The sequence below is a fragment of the Schistocerca nitens genome, chromosome 5 (genome assembly GCF_023898315.1).
Source record: "Schistocerca nitens isolate TAMUIC-IGC-003100 chromosome 5, iqSchNite1.1, whole genome shotgun sequence".
In the NCBI taxonomy this organism is placed as follows: domain Eukaryota; kingdom Metazoa; phylum Arthropoda; class Insecta; order Orthoptera; family Acrididae; genus Schistocerca; species Schistocerca nitens.
The window spans coordinates 814,473,228-814,486,672 of record NC_064618.1 but is presented as its reverse complement, the minus strand read 5'-3'; the positions used below and the strand labels follow the sequence as shown (position 1 = coordinate 814,486,672).

The 13,445-nt window shown below is 43.0% G+C and overlaps 1 protein-coding gene across 1 annotated transcript in view; it reads right to left on the bottom strand.

Annotated features, from left to right (window-relative positions):
- The window catches only part of LOC126260736 (uncharacterized), a 183,650-nt gene extending 170,703 nt beyond the window's left edge, over positions 1–12,947 (bottom strand). The window contains exon 1 of the mRNA XM_049958074.1: positions 12,911–12,947. Coding sequence (XP_049814031.1) covers positions 12,911–12,947 — 37 coding nt within the window. The remainder of the gene's footprint in view (positions 1–12,910) is intronic.
- Between the last annotated feature and the right edge of the window lie 498 nt (positions 12,948–13,445).

Genomic DNA, 13,445 nt, shown 5'->3' with positions numbered 1-13,445 from the left:
AAACAAATAAAGGAGAATGTAGACGTGCCACATAATTTTACTAGCTTAGTGTATACCTCTACCATCTGTAGACACTGAAACTAAAGAATTCCACGAAAATCATATATTTTCAACACTTTCTTCAACGCTACTTAAAATATCACCTCCGGTTGTAGTGTTCTTCATGGCTACTACATCGAGGAGCTCCTCCCTCACCTGAAGATCTCTATTAACACCTCTAATAAATATGGGAAGCTGCGCTGTTCCAGTGATATCAACACTTTCGTCCAGAGCTAGAGAATACGCCATAAAATCTTTACAGATATTTGCAAGCTGGCTCTGGACGTCGTGTGCCATGTCCTGTATGCGACGCATAATGGTCATGTTAGATAATGGCACAATCCGAAATTGTTCAACTTGAGATGGACACAAATGCTCCGCTGCAACTACCAAACATTCTTTTATTAATTCGCCATCAGTTAAGGGGCGCAGGGATTTTGCTAAAAGCAAAGCAATTTTGTAACCCACTCTGAGAGCTGCCTCAGTTGATTTTTCTTCGTCGTCCAGATCTTCTTCGGATAGCTTCCTTTTACGTTTAATAACTTCCTGTGTACGATCTGGTCAATCACATTTTCCACGTCCGTAGTCTTTCGCGTGGTACGACATATAATGTCGCTGCAAATTAAATTTCGTAAAAGAATTCAGCGTTTTGTGACATACTAAACATTTTGCAACACCATCTTTTTCTGTAAACAGATACAATTCCTCCCAATGGGGGTTGAACTGCGAAAGCATGGTTGGGGTTACACAACGGCGACTTCACATGATTCTTAATCAGCGAAGTGACTGTTAAGAGCTGATCGTAGTACTTTAAACGTTACACAGTCGGCGCGAATTCAATAGGCACGCTGCGGCCCTATTCAAACGTGCGCGCGCATTTCCCCTCCCTCCCCTCCCTCCCTACTCCGCGACCTTGCAGCTGCTTGCGAGCAAGTGCCTGAGCAGACGCGAGTACTCGCGCTCAAAGCCGGCCAGTTGTTAAGCTCTGCTCTACACTGAGACAAAAATAGTGGGATGGCGATGTGCGGATATGCGAATGGCGATAGTATAGCGTACACAAGTTATAAAGTGACAGTGCCCTGGCGTAGCTTTTATTTGTTCTCAGGTGATTGATGTGAAAAGGCGTGACTATAGCCGCACGACGGGAATTTACATACTTTGAACGCGGAATGGTAGATGGAGATAGACGCATGTGACAATCAGTCTCGGAAAACGTTAGCGAGTTCAATATTCCGCGATCTACAGTGTCAAGTGTGCCCCGAGAACACAAGATTTCAGGCATTACCTCTCACTACGGACAACGCAGTGCTGACGACCATCAGTTAACGGCCGAGAGCAATAGCATTTGCGTAGAGTTGTCAAGGCTACCACACAAACGAGACTGCGTGAAATAACAGCAGACATCAGTTGGGGCTTACGAATCACGTATCGGTTAGGAAGTGAGTCGGAATCTGGCGTTAATCGGCTATGGCAGCAATCGACCGATGCGAGTGCCTCTGCTAACAGCACGACTCCGCCCTGCAGCGCCTCTCCCGGACTCGTGACCGCACAGGTTGGACCCTAGTCGACTTACATCACTGAAAAACGGTGGCTTGGTGAAATGAGTCCCAATTTCAGATGGTAGGAGCTGATGGTAGGCATCGTAAATTGTGCAGACTCCACGACACAAATTGTCAACGGGACACTGTGCAAGCTGTCGCTGACTCCATAATGGTGTGGGCAGCGTTTACATGGAATGGAATGGGTTTTATGGTCCAATTCAACCGATAATTGACTGCAAATGGTTATCTTCGCCTACTTGGGGACCATTTGCAGCCGTTCATGGACTTAATGTTCCCAGACAAATATGGAAGTTTATGGATCACAGTGCGCCATGTCATCGGGCCACAGTTGTTCTCGATTGGTTTGAATAAGATTCTGGGCAGGTCGAGCGAATCAACTGGCCGCCCAGATCGCCCGACGTGAGTCCCATCGAATATTTATGGGACGTAATGGAGAGGTCAGTTCGTGTACAAAATCTTGCAAAGGCAACAATTTCGCTGTTATGAACGGCTATACGGGCTGCATGGCTCAGTTTTTCAGCAGGGGACTCCCAACGACTTGTGGAGTCCTTGTTGCGTCGATTTGCTGCATTACGTCGAGCAAACGGTGGTTCGCCACGAAATTAAGAGGTATCTGATGACTTTAATCATATCATTGTAGTCGGCTGTTGTGGCCGAGCGGTTCTACGCCCTTCACTCTGGAACCGTGCGACCGCTACGGTCGCAGGTTCGAATCCTACCTCGGGCATGGATGTTTGTGATGTCCTTAGTTTAGTTAGTTTTAACTAGGTCTAAGTTCTAGGGGACTGATGACCTCAGATGAGCTTTGCCAAAATTTAGTGTAGCACAGCGATCTATGGATGATACCACATCGATGACTACTGATTTCCTCATTTCCCTCCCACTACATTTCTCGATTTAGGGTCAATTTGGGACCTGGCTCCCCATGTATGATAGCAACATTTTCAGCACCTTATGTGCCCACATTTTTGTGACATGTTCTTGTAATTATTTATAACTACTTATGGAAACTGCTGTCCACAGTGTATATATTTTACTTAGGCATATTTTTATGTTGTACTTATGTGTTTTTACTACAGTTATGCCACATAGTCATGTATCTAAACACGTCAGTAAGTCGGCCGCTGTGACCGAGCGGTTCAAGCAGCTTCAGTCAGGAACCGCGAGACCGCTACGGTCGCAGGTTCGAATCTTGCCTCTAGCATGGATCTGTGTGATGTCCTTAGGTTAGTTGGGTTTAAGTAGTTCTAAGTTCTAGGGGACTGATGACCTCAGATGTTAAGTCCCATAGTGCTCAGAGACATTTGAGCCACGTCAGTAAATTGATTTGCAACCAAGACGTTCTACAATTTATTGTGTGCTGGTTTTCACTTTTTCCCTTCATATTTCACGATATTTGATGCACGAAATAAGCAACCTAAAATCTATGCTTCTCACTAGAGGAACAGTCATCCTTCTTAGCTCAGTGGTAACGTGTTTGCCCACGATGCAGCTGGCCCAGATTCGATTCCCGGCCGGGTTGGGGATTTTCTCCGATCGTGGACTGGGTGTTGTGTTGTCCACATGATCATACCGTCATCACCTACACGCAAGTCTCCCTCGGCTCATGTGATGCGCAAAATAAAAAGTTCAGGTGGATGAACGTACGAGTTTTTGTTCGTTTTCCAGCCACTGGATAATTCAGTCTGTGCAGACAAGCATGACCGCACGAACTCATCTCACACCGGGCTTCGTGATGAATGCTCAGGCGTAGCTGACACGGCTGCCGGCGGGTGTATGGTGGTGTGAATGCAGCGCCGAAAGTACGGCTGCCCGGCGGGTAACCAGCACGGCGGGAAGGGTAGGCGACGGCCCGGCGAACGCGACATCCTTGCCGGGTTGCTCTTATGTGTACAGTCCTGCGAGCCAGACCGGCTGGCCTGTGTATCGTATGGGTAAGGCTGCGAGACATGCTCTGTGTGGGAGGAGACATGAACCGCTCCTCACTGCGAGTCAGTATGCGCCGAAGGTCTGTTGCAGACCGGACTTCTGGAAAGCGAACTATCGCGCAAACTTTGAAAGGCGTGCGCTTTTCACCACGCGTGAGTCACTTGTCTACTCACATACCAGGCCGGCCGGTGTGGCCGAGCGGTTCTTGGCGCTTCATACCGGAACCGCACGACCGCTACGGTCGCCGGTTCGAATCCTACCTCGGGCATGGATGTGTGTGATGTCCTTAGGTTAGTTAGGTTTAACTAGTTCTAAGTTCTAGGGGACTGATGACCTCAGATGTTAAGTCCCATAGTGCTCAGAGACATTTCAACCATTTTTACTCACAGACCGTCACTGGCCGACTCGGACTGGTGCAGCGGTACAGCTATGCAAACAGGAACGGGCAGGTGTCTTTGTGGACACACCGAAGCTTTCTCCGTTGTCGCAAATGGCGCCACTACGATAATTTGCAGGAGGGGGCCAAACCTGGGGCTACAGAGAACTTTTAATATTTCTGAAGACTAATGGCGACCTGTAGGTAGCCATAAAGAGTTTCAGCAGTGTCCCTGTTATATTAACACCAAATTTTAACTGATTTTCTTAAAAGAAGTGCATCTAACTACCCTATACTTTTTCCTCTTCCTGAGAGGTAGGTGGGACGGGTGGCCTCCCCCCCCCCCCCCCCCGCCCCTCTTGCCTCAGACTACGGACGCCCTCGTGTGCACGCCAATTAGACCACTGGGTGCATATTTTTTGGTTGATCGCCTCGTATAGTTTTCAGTACAAAGCTTTCTCATAGCCGGCACCACATGAAGTAGAAGTGATTCAGACATTCGTCTGTTGTATGGCATAATGGCGGATCCAACCACCAACGTCCAACCTAAGTGTGATAATAGGGTCGTTTTCACGTGGTTGGGAGACATCAAGATGTTGGAGGCACTTAAGAGCGTGTCCTTTTCGCGCTGCACTATGACTTGCCGTGGAAAAGGTGACACCTTGGTTCTCGCTTTGGATCTCAACGGCATACGCATCTCTCATTCAAAGAAGAGCGGCGCGTTTCGTCACAGGGTTATTTGGTAAGCGTGACAGCGTTACAGAGATGTCTAGCAAACTCAAGTGGCAGACTCTGCAAGAGAGGCGCTCTGCATCGCGTTGTAGCTTGCTGTCCAGGTTTCGAGAAGGTGCGTTTCTCGATGAGGTATCGAATATATTGCTTCCCCCTACTTATACCTCCGGAGGAGTCCACGAAAGTAAAATTAGAGAGGTTCGAGCGCGTACGGAGGCTTTCCGGTAGTCGTTCTTCCCGCGAACAATACGCGACTCGAACAGGAAAGGGAGGTAATGCAGTGGCATCTAAAGTGCCCTCCGCCACACACCGTTGGGTGGCTTTCGGAGTATAAATGTAGATGTAGATACGTTTCTGTTTTAACCAAAATTAAATTACAGTCACATGTGAACAGTTTCTCTCACCCACGAGGCTGTTTTTCAATAGTTTAGAAATTTCTCTGCTACGATGTTCGGAGTGGACGTTAAATGTTCTAACTGGATGTTTCGCCTAAGTCATACGGGTTAACTTTCTACGCTTGGTTTCTTCATATACTGTGCTGGATTTCCCATATCTTTCGTCTTGTGAAATTCATTATCTTACACCGTTCTGTTGTTCACAAATTCTGCCACGTGTACCTAGGCTACGGTGGCTTAGAGAGTTTGTATGTAGACGTAGGTCCATGTTAACTTATCTACGATCTGCCACTGAGTTTTCTCTTTGTGTTTGTTGTTGTAAGCCTGCATCTGAGGTTATCACATTTGTCAGAATCTACATGGGCTTGAGTGCTGAAATAATATTAATGAAATGGTATCCCTGTCATTATTTTAGTCAACTGTTGAAGGGTGTTTAATACATCAACACGGGATCGATCTTTATAAAAGTTGTGGCGCAAGTTTATTGATTAAAGTAATTGGACAAACAATACATGTTAGCGTGATGCCAAATGAAGCATGACTGTTGGAAACACAAGTAAATGCAACACGTAGTTAACTCTCCACTGTGTGGCGACTGGTTGGCCAAGACTGAAGTTTGTCTGACTGAACTATTAACTCTGGCTCAAAATATGGATAACGCTATCAGAAATTATCAGCTATAAAGTTGTTCCGGCACGTGATGACGACCACCTACTTCTTGTACGGTAACAAATTTTATGAAATGACGGACAGTATGGCGATGGGCTCTCCGTTGTCTCCATCATTGGCTAACTTTTTTATGGAGAATTTTGAGGAACGTGCATTAAATTCGGCTCCCCTCCGACCAGCCTTATTTTATCGTAACGTAGTGGATACATTAATGATCAGGCCACACGGGGCAGAAGCTCTCGAACAATTCATGGAACACATGAGCAGCATACATTCGAACATCCAGTTCACTGTCGAGATGGGGAAGGAAGGGAGACTGCCTTTCTTAGACGTTTTAGTACAACGAAAGGCGGACGGGCGTCTTGGCCACTCTGTATACCGTAAGCCGACGAATACCGATACATACCTGAATGCACAGAGTTTCCATCATCCAGCTCAGAAGAGAGCCGTTTGGAACACGTTGCTATATAGAGCAAAAACTCTGACGAGGACCAGTTAAGGTCCGAGATTAACCATCTGAAGTACGTGTTCCGAAAGAATGGCTATGGTGCACCCGATATGAAGGCAGCGTTTTCCAAAAAAAAGGAAACGTGAAAATGCTGCACACTTACAGGATGAAACACCGATTGCGGTTCTTCCTTTTTGTGGCTCGATTTCCAGCAAAATAGGAAGAGTCTTGCGTAGACGACGTATAAGACCGATTTTTCATCCTCATAAGAAAATTAAGGAGATGATGCGCCCTGTTAAAGACAATACCGTCCTCAGGGTCCCTGAAGTTTGTAATATCCCCTGTGAGTGTGGAAGCAATTATATAGGTCAGTCGATTCGTACCATTTTCGACCGCTGTGCAGAACACCAGCGCCATATTAAAAATAGAGAACTGGAGAAATCGGCAATTGTGGAGCACACCTCATGAACAAACATAAAATATTGTTCGATGAAACAAAAATTCTGTCCCACGCCTCCACATTATTAATGAGACTGATGAAATAAGAATGAGCTAAAAGAACTTTAACCGTGATAGCGGATACCATCTGAGCTGTGCATGGAAACGAGCGCTTGATGCAGAGAAGCAGCAGAGACGTTCCTTCCAAGGTTTACGTTCCAACGGAAGCGGTGGCGCTACCGGCGCACACAGTGACACAGTCTGCGACAGCAGTACGTAATCGCCGAGCAATCAGAAGCCGACTAATCAGAAGCCGTCCACAGGCTATAAAAAGGCTACCACAGCAGCAGTGAAGACTGTCAGTTGCTCCTGACGATGACGGTGGAGGTAATCGTCGAATCTCGAGATTTTATGCAGAACTGACGCGGCAAGAATAACGAGAATGTTTTACATATGAACGAAGTACAACAAGTACGACATAGTATACGATATAAAACAAAATTCAGCAGTATTTCAAGTTGTTGCTGGCGACGCTTCAAATCTCCTGAGCTGTATCAGGCATATTTCAGCCTATTGCTAAACCCTGGTGAAGAGAATTAGTTACACACTAGTTACTGCAGCTTTGTTATATTTTACTCGAGCGGGAGTTGGCATCATGATCACTTAAGAGAACTATATCTGAAAATCTTCTCACAAAATTCTTTCAGCATCGAGAGCTATATACTTATTATGACCGTATCCTTGCCGTTGAGCTCTTTGTGATAACTAGATGAACAAGTTCCTTGTCCTCCGGCATGTGGGTCAAACGGTCTTTTCACGCTGACCACCCGCATTTTCACAGTTTTAATGAGTTTGGACCGAGAATTAGAAAACCTCTCTTTTATGTCTCAGATGTCCTTTTGACAGCATCGAAATCTTGTAAACAAACGTCTAAACAGGTCAAATGATTTTTTGATAGATTAAGAAAACAAACAGTTTTATGCCTTTTTTCATAAATTTTATTACGGTTACTGCACAACGTAGGTTGCGGGTTATAAGCCCATTTTCGAGTACATTACTGATTCCAAAGATGATAATTCAAATTGTTAGTACAGTGGAATCTTGTTTAAATCAAAATTATTTCTGTTTTCAAGGGAACCATTATCAGTAAGCAAATGGTCTGGCAATGGGCTCACCTTTATCTTCCTCACTAGAAGATACGTTCATGGACACGTGGGAGATTTTCTTAAGACGGAACCACTGATAAAACATGTCATGTATTTGTACAGATATGTTGATGAGATTCTTTATATGTGAAAATGTTCCAGCAGATAACCACAAATTTGTGGAAAATATGAAACAGTGGCTTAGTAACATAAAGTTCAGCATGGAGTGGATGGGTGGGTGGGGGGGGGGGGGGGGGCAACATTGGCTTAAAGGTAGAAGGCAGGAACCATAAATTTAAATTTAAAATTTATCGAAAAGACTCCCTCACTGACACATTCATCCTGGCTTACTCGCAGCATCCTACAGCCTATAAACGTGCAGCACTCTATCACATGGTCCATCGTCTCCTTTCTACCCCTATGTCCTAAGAAGAATTTGACCAGGAACTTAATACAATGAAAACAATAGCCACAAATAATGAATTTGACCCAAGCATCATTGACAAAATCCTAGATAAAAATAGGAATAAGCAAGCCTGGTCCCTACCATCCTCAATGAAAAACACAGACAAACTTGAAAAGAAAAGGGGCAGATTACCTCCTATAGGGAAAAAGTCAAACAGGATCAGTAACTTTCTGAAGGCAAATGATTTCTCTGTGCTTTCCTATGTCCCTGAGACAACAGGTAATTTGCTTGTTCAATGCAAAAGACAAACAACCAGCCATCTATAAAGTGGCGTTTATAAGATCATATGGCGGGAGCGTTGGTCTTGGTACAATGGAAAGATGGCGACGTCAATCTGCACCAGGCTTAAAGAACATGATAGAAGCTGGAGTCTGAGGGAGCCTGATTCAGCCTTTGTGGAACATTGCCTTAACAAATACTGCAAATACATAATAGTTGTATAGGTCTGACACACAGAGAAAAAGGGGGCTAAACTCAGCCAGTTAGAAATTTTAGCAATTATGAAACAATTGTCTACATCCCCACACTTATTATACACCTATTATTAAACGAGCAAACCCAATTCAATTATTCACCTGTATTAGATGACATCACAACTCCGGCATAGAAGTAAAACTTTGGGCCTCAGTACAAAAGTTCTTGGCTTTATTCCTAGGTATGTTTCGTCATGTTAGTGTAATTGCTGAATTGTGTAATTTCACATGTAATTTTTCAAAAATGTTCATTGTAATAATTTGATATTACGTCAAAGATCGATACATTAGGAAGTTGAGACGAATGTCTTTGCTGTATCATCACGTTTGTCATTGCGTTATCATCTTTGGTATCAGTAATGTACTTGAAAATGAGCTTATAACCCGGAACCTAAGTTGTGCAGTAACCATTATTAAATTTGTGAAACAAGGCAAAAACAGTGTTTGCTTAGTTACTTTACAATGTTTCATCAAGTACCCACAGTTCATTGAGTTAAAATGAAAGACGTTTTCTCTACCACTGAGGGAGAAGAATCTGTATTATTGCGTTCTTGAGTCCGTTAATGTGAAAGAACCATTAAGATCACTTTACCTGATGACAATAAAGCTGTTCATCTGGTGATCCCAAAGGGTTCGACTTCACAGGCACAATATGAGATGTATACAGCTTGAGGTGTTGGATAAACTTTGTGAGTATATTTACAGATTTAGTTCTCTTGAAAGATTATGATGTCAACTTCCACTTGAGAAAAATATAATCAAGCTGCAGTCACAGGAACATGACCAGTTGTCTTCGGCATGGCTTATCATTGCACTGAAATATGCCTGATACAGATCACGATAGTCAGAGAATCAGCCGTAACAGTTTGACATCTATCTCAATTTTGTTTTATCTTGTTTAATCTGTCGTACATATTACGAAGAAATTTCGTTAATTTTACGTGCATGGTGCTAGGTAACGCTATGTTTTAAGCATTTATTTACAGATTAACGTTACTCTAATGATTCTGTATCATAATAATGAGTTAATTATTACTTTAAATTTACAAAATACACGTATGTGAATCTATAAACTAGAAAACAGAGAAGGAAAGAATGTAAACGCAAAATAACAATTTAAAACATAGAACAAATATAAATAATAAATAACTAGACTAATAATGAATGTTTGGAAATTTTAATGAGGAATGTTCAAAATACGCTGACACTGCAGTGACGAAAACGGTATTTCAGAAACCAGCTTCATTACATGTGGTTGTATGTAGCTTGAAAGCACCTTTAATTTTTACCGTAATAAGACTTTTCATTTTTCAAAATTAATTAATGGTGGTGGAGTGTTTTGTAAAATTTCAATTTACACTAAATTCGATTATACAATTTTCAAGAACATTAATTACGTATCAACTTTTTTTATGAGAAAAATTTCTTATATGTCATGGTTTCGAAGGTAATCCCTCCACACATAATATGCCAGATTACCTTTCGGGGTGTGTTTTACCACTTAAAAGTGAAATTGGGCACAAAAAATATGTATTGCACTATTTTTCTCCCTCTACACACTCTCCAGTTTTCATCGAGATCGCTTATTTACACTTGGTAACGTTCCCTTGTCAGTGAGTAGTCTGAGGTTTGACGTGAGTTGGCCAACGGGAAAGCTTGATGCCAGAATCACTTCGCAAGGTCCCATGGTCTGCAAACAAACGGTCAGTTTCGACTGGGCGTATTCTTCGGCTTGCGGCTGCGAGGACTTACCGACATGTTTAGAATAGGCACTTTGTGTTGTGATGATAACATTTGCACACTGAAGTGAATTCGTTTGCGACTGTGATGAGATAGGTGCTGGCTCGCATACTTGCGACTGTATTTACGTAATTATACGCTACACGGATCTCCAAATTCGGGAACATCAAATTTCTTTATGTGAGATACTCTGGAGCCTTATTTAATTCTGAAGCACTGAATAGGGAATATGTTAAATTTTATCTAAATCATCGTAAATTTTACCACTTAAAATTTTATTCTAAGGAGGTCGTAGTTTATAAGTTATGGACTAGTCAGATCTCCATTAGTATGTTGCATCAAAAATAACTACAAAATTTTGATTTTGTACGCTGTAACAACAATTTTACTGCTCAGAATGTTATTGGAAAAGAAATAATGCATGTTATGCAATTGTTGCAAATTATTATTATAATTGTAGTTATTATTATTATTATTACTCAAACACACACAAAATGAGAAGAGGGTGTTCTGCTTTAGACCCTGTTACCACAATCTAAACAAGACCTGTCTCGAGGGTCTGCCAAAATTGCATTTGAACAGTGATTAAAAAAGGACAAAATGAGCGTACTTTTCTCCCTAGAGGTGGTACTTGATTCTACTGCTGCTGTTCAGCTGGAGTTCCTTAAAGCAAATCTCCCAGTATGTTAAAGTCAAACTCAGCACCATATGCTAATTCCAGACAAAAGACGAGAGTGGCTCTGAAGACGGCCAGTGTGATACAAAATAGCTCTCTTCTAACTGTGACTGCTTCATATTTCACCTAAGGCGCCACACTAAGATAAATTCTAAGCAATAAAACAGATATGACAGCTGTTAGTAAACACTCACACCATTACTAAACATTCGTAATATTTACAATGAGAGCAGCAGACTCAGCAAACAAACAACAATGTTTACCTTAAAGGTATTCAAGAGCACATGTCGTTCATGTTCCCACACGGGCGGGAACTTCGAGGAGATACCAAGTGCAAACGCAAATTTTATGAGGGTTTTGTAACCTAGATTTTATGTGGGGTAACTTTAGGTCTTTGTTCGGTTCACAACTTTGTTAGACCACACGGAAGGCACTATCCAATTTTAATGAGTCATAGGCGATTGGAACTTCCTTGCTCTTCCACTCAGCAAATAATCTTTCACTCGTTAATGTTAATATGTGGTTTATGTCTTGTCTGTTGTATATAGATGGTCATGTAAAGACAGATCTTCCTCTGAATGAGATTTGCATATGAAATATGAAATTTTGTTGTTCAATTACTGAATAGTGTATTAAGAGTGAATACGATGTCGGAGTCCCACGAACTTATTTTTGACTTCTTTCGTGTCTGTTCAAGTTGACGATTCACGTGTTCCATACCTCAACGTAAGTGTACTTAATAACTGTCTTCTCGAAAGTAGTTCACTTACTTTAGCGGCGTTCAAAGACGAGATGAAATAAACTGTAAATGAAATTTCAGGTGTGCCTATAAGTTAGTGCAGCCGTTGAATGGCACGTGCTTGTAGAGTTGTAGGCTACGAAATACAGTTCTGCTATTGCACTGTCTCATATCCTTTCAGTACAGTAAATGTTGTAGGATTCAGAATGCAAAATCAATTTCATTGTACAACTTTCATCTACGAGGGATGCCCAGAAAGTAAGTAGGCCACGGAATAGAAACCGCAGTGCAAAGCCGTTGAAGTTTTGTACAGATGCATAGGGCAGTGTCTCTAATACGCTTGTTGATCGCGTCACGCTGAACTTTACAGTTCGGAGAGTACAGTGCGCACGTAAAGATGTCAAGAAAATAGTCTCTCCTGCGAGGTATGGGTGACTGATTTCATGAAACGCCACATAACGTAACTACCATGCGCTTCCTTCTTCAAGACAGTTCTCAGCCACACACCCCTGGGGCACTGAAGACGCTCCTGTAGCATTTTTCGCGGTGTGTGTTTGATCATCCGCAGAAGTGCTTCTGTGAAGTTTGATAGGTAGGAGACCAGGTACTGGAAGAATAGAAACTGCGAGGACGGGTCGTGAGTCGTGCTTGGGTAGCTCAGTTTGTAGAGCAGTTGCCCGCGAAAGGCAAAGGTCCCGAGTTAGAGTCTCGGTCCGGTACACAGTTTTAATCTTCCAGGAAGTTTCATATCAGCGCACACTCCGCTACAAAGTGAAAATCTCATTCTGGATCCACAATACAGTCCGGATGTCACTCTCTTTCGTGTTCATATCTGATCGCAAGAACCGCTAGCTATGAAGACGACATTATGACATAGACAACGAGCTGCAGACCAGCGCAGAGAATTGGCGCTTTGTACGACGATGGTATTGGGAAGTTGGTACAATGCTACGTCAAATGTCCTGGAGTAGGAGCGGTGACAATGTAGAGAAGTGCGAGTAGCTGGAAGGTGGGGAAAACTCTTGCAAATGAAACATTTCTGATTTTCACTGCTGTTCCGATTCCGCGACCGATCGAACTTACTTTCTAGACAACCTTCGTATAAACTCTGTTGGTCCATCGTGGCCAGGGACATCGGCTGGTACGTACTTTTCAATGTCAATAAACTTCATCAACAGCCATATACTTTAAGATGCTTTATTTTATTCTGAAAGCATCCGGTTTCGGCAATTCATTTTGCCATCGTTGGGCCCCATACGCCTTTATCCAAATAAACGAACTTATCGTATAGCGCCATAAAACACTGGATATCATGGATTCCAGTCGTTATACAAATGGTTTATACGAAAACGTGACAGCTACTTCTGGCGTTGTGCAACAGGAAATGAATTTTTCTCCGTCACGGGCCTTGTAATACAAGGGCTTATGCCACGCCCTGCCACGCCAGAAACTGAGACGTGTCTGCTTAAGTAACGCATCCGCTTAAAGAAGCTGTTAAGGTAGTGGGACTTAGTTTCTAGCGTGGCACGGACCCTAGTATTACTACGCCCGTGACGGAGAAAAATTCATTTCCAGTTGCGCAACGGCAGGAAGCTGTGGTTAGATCAGGCTGTTGATG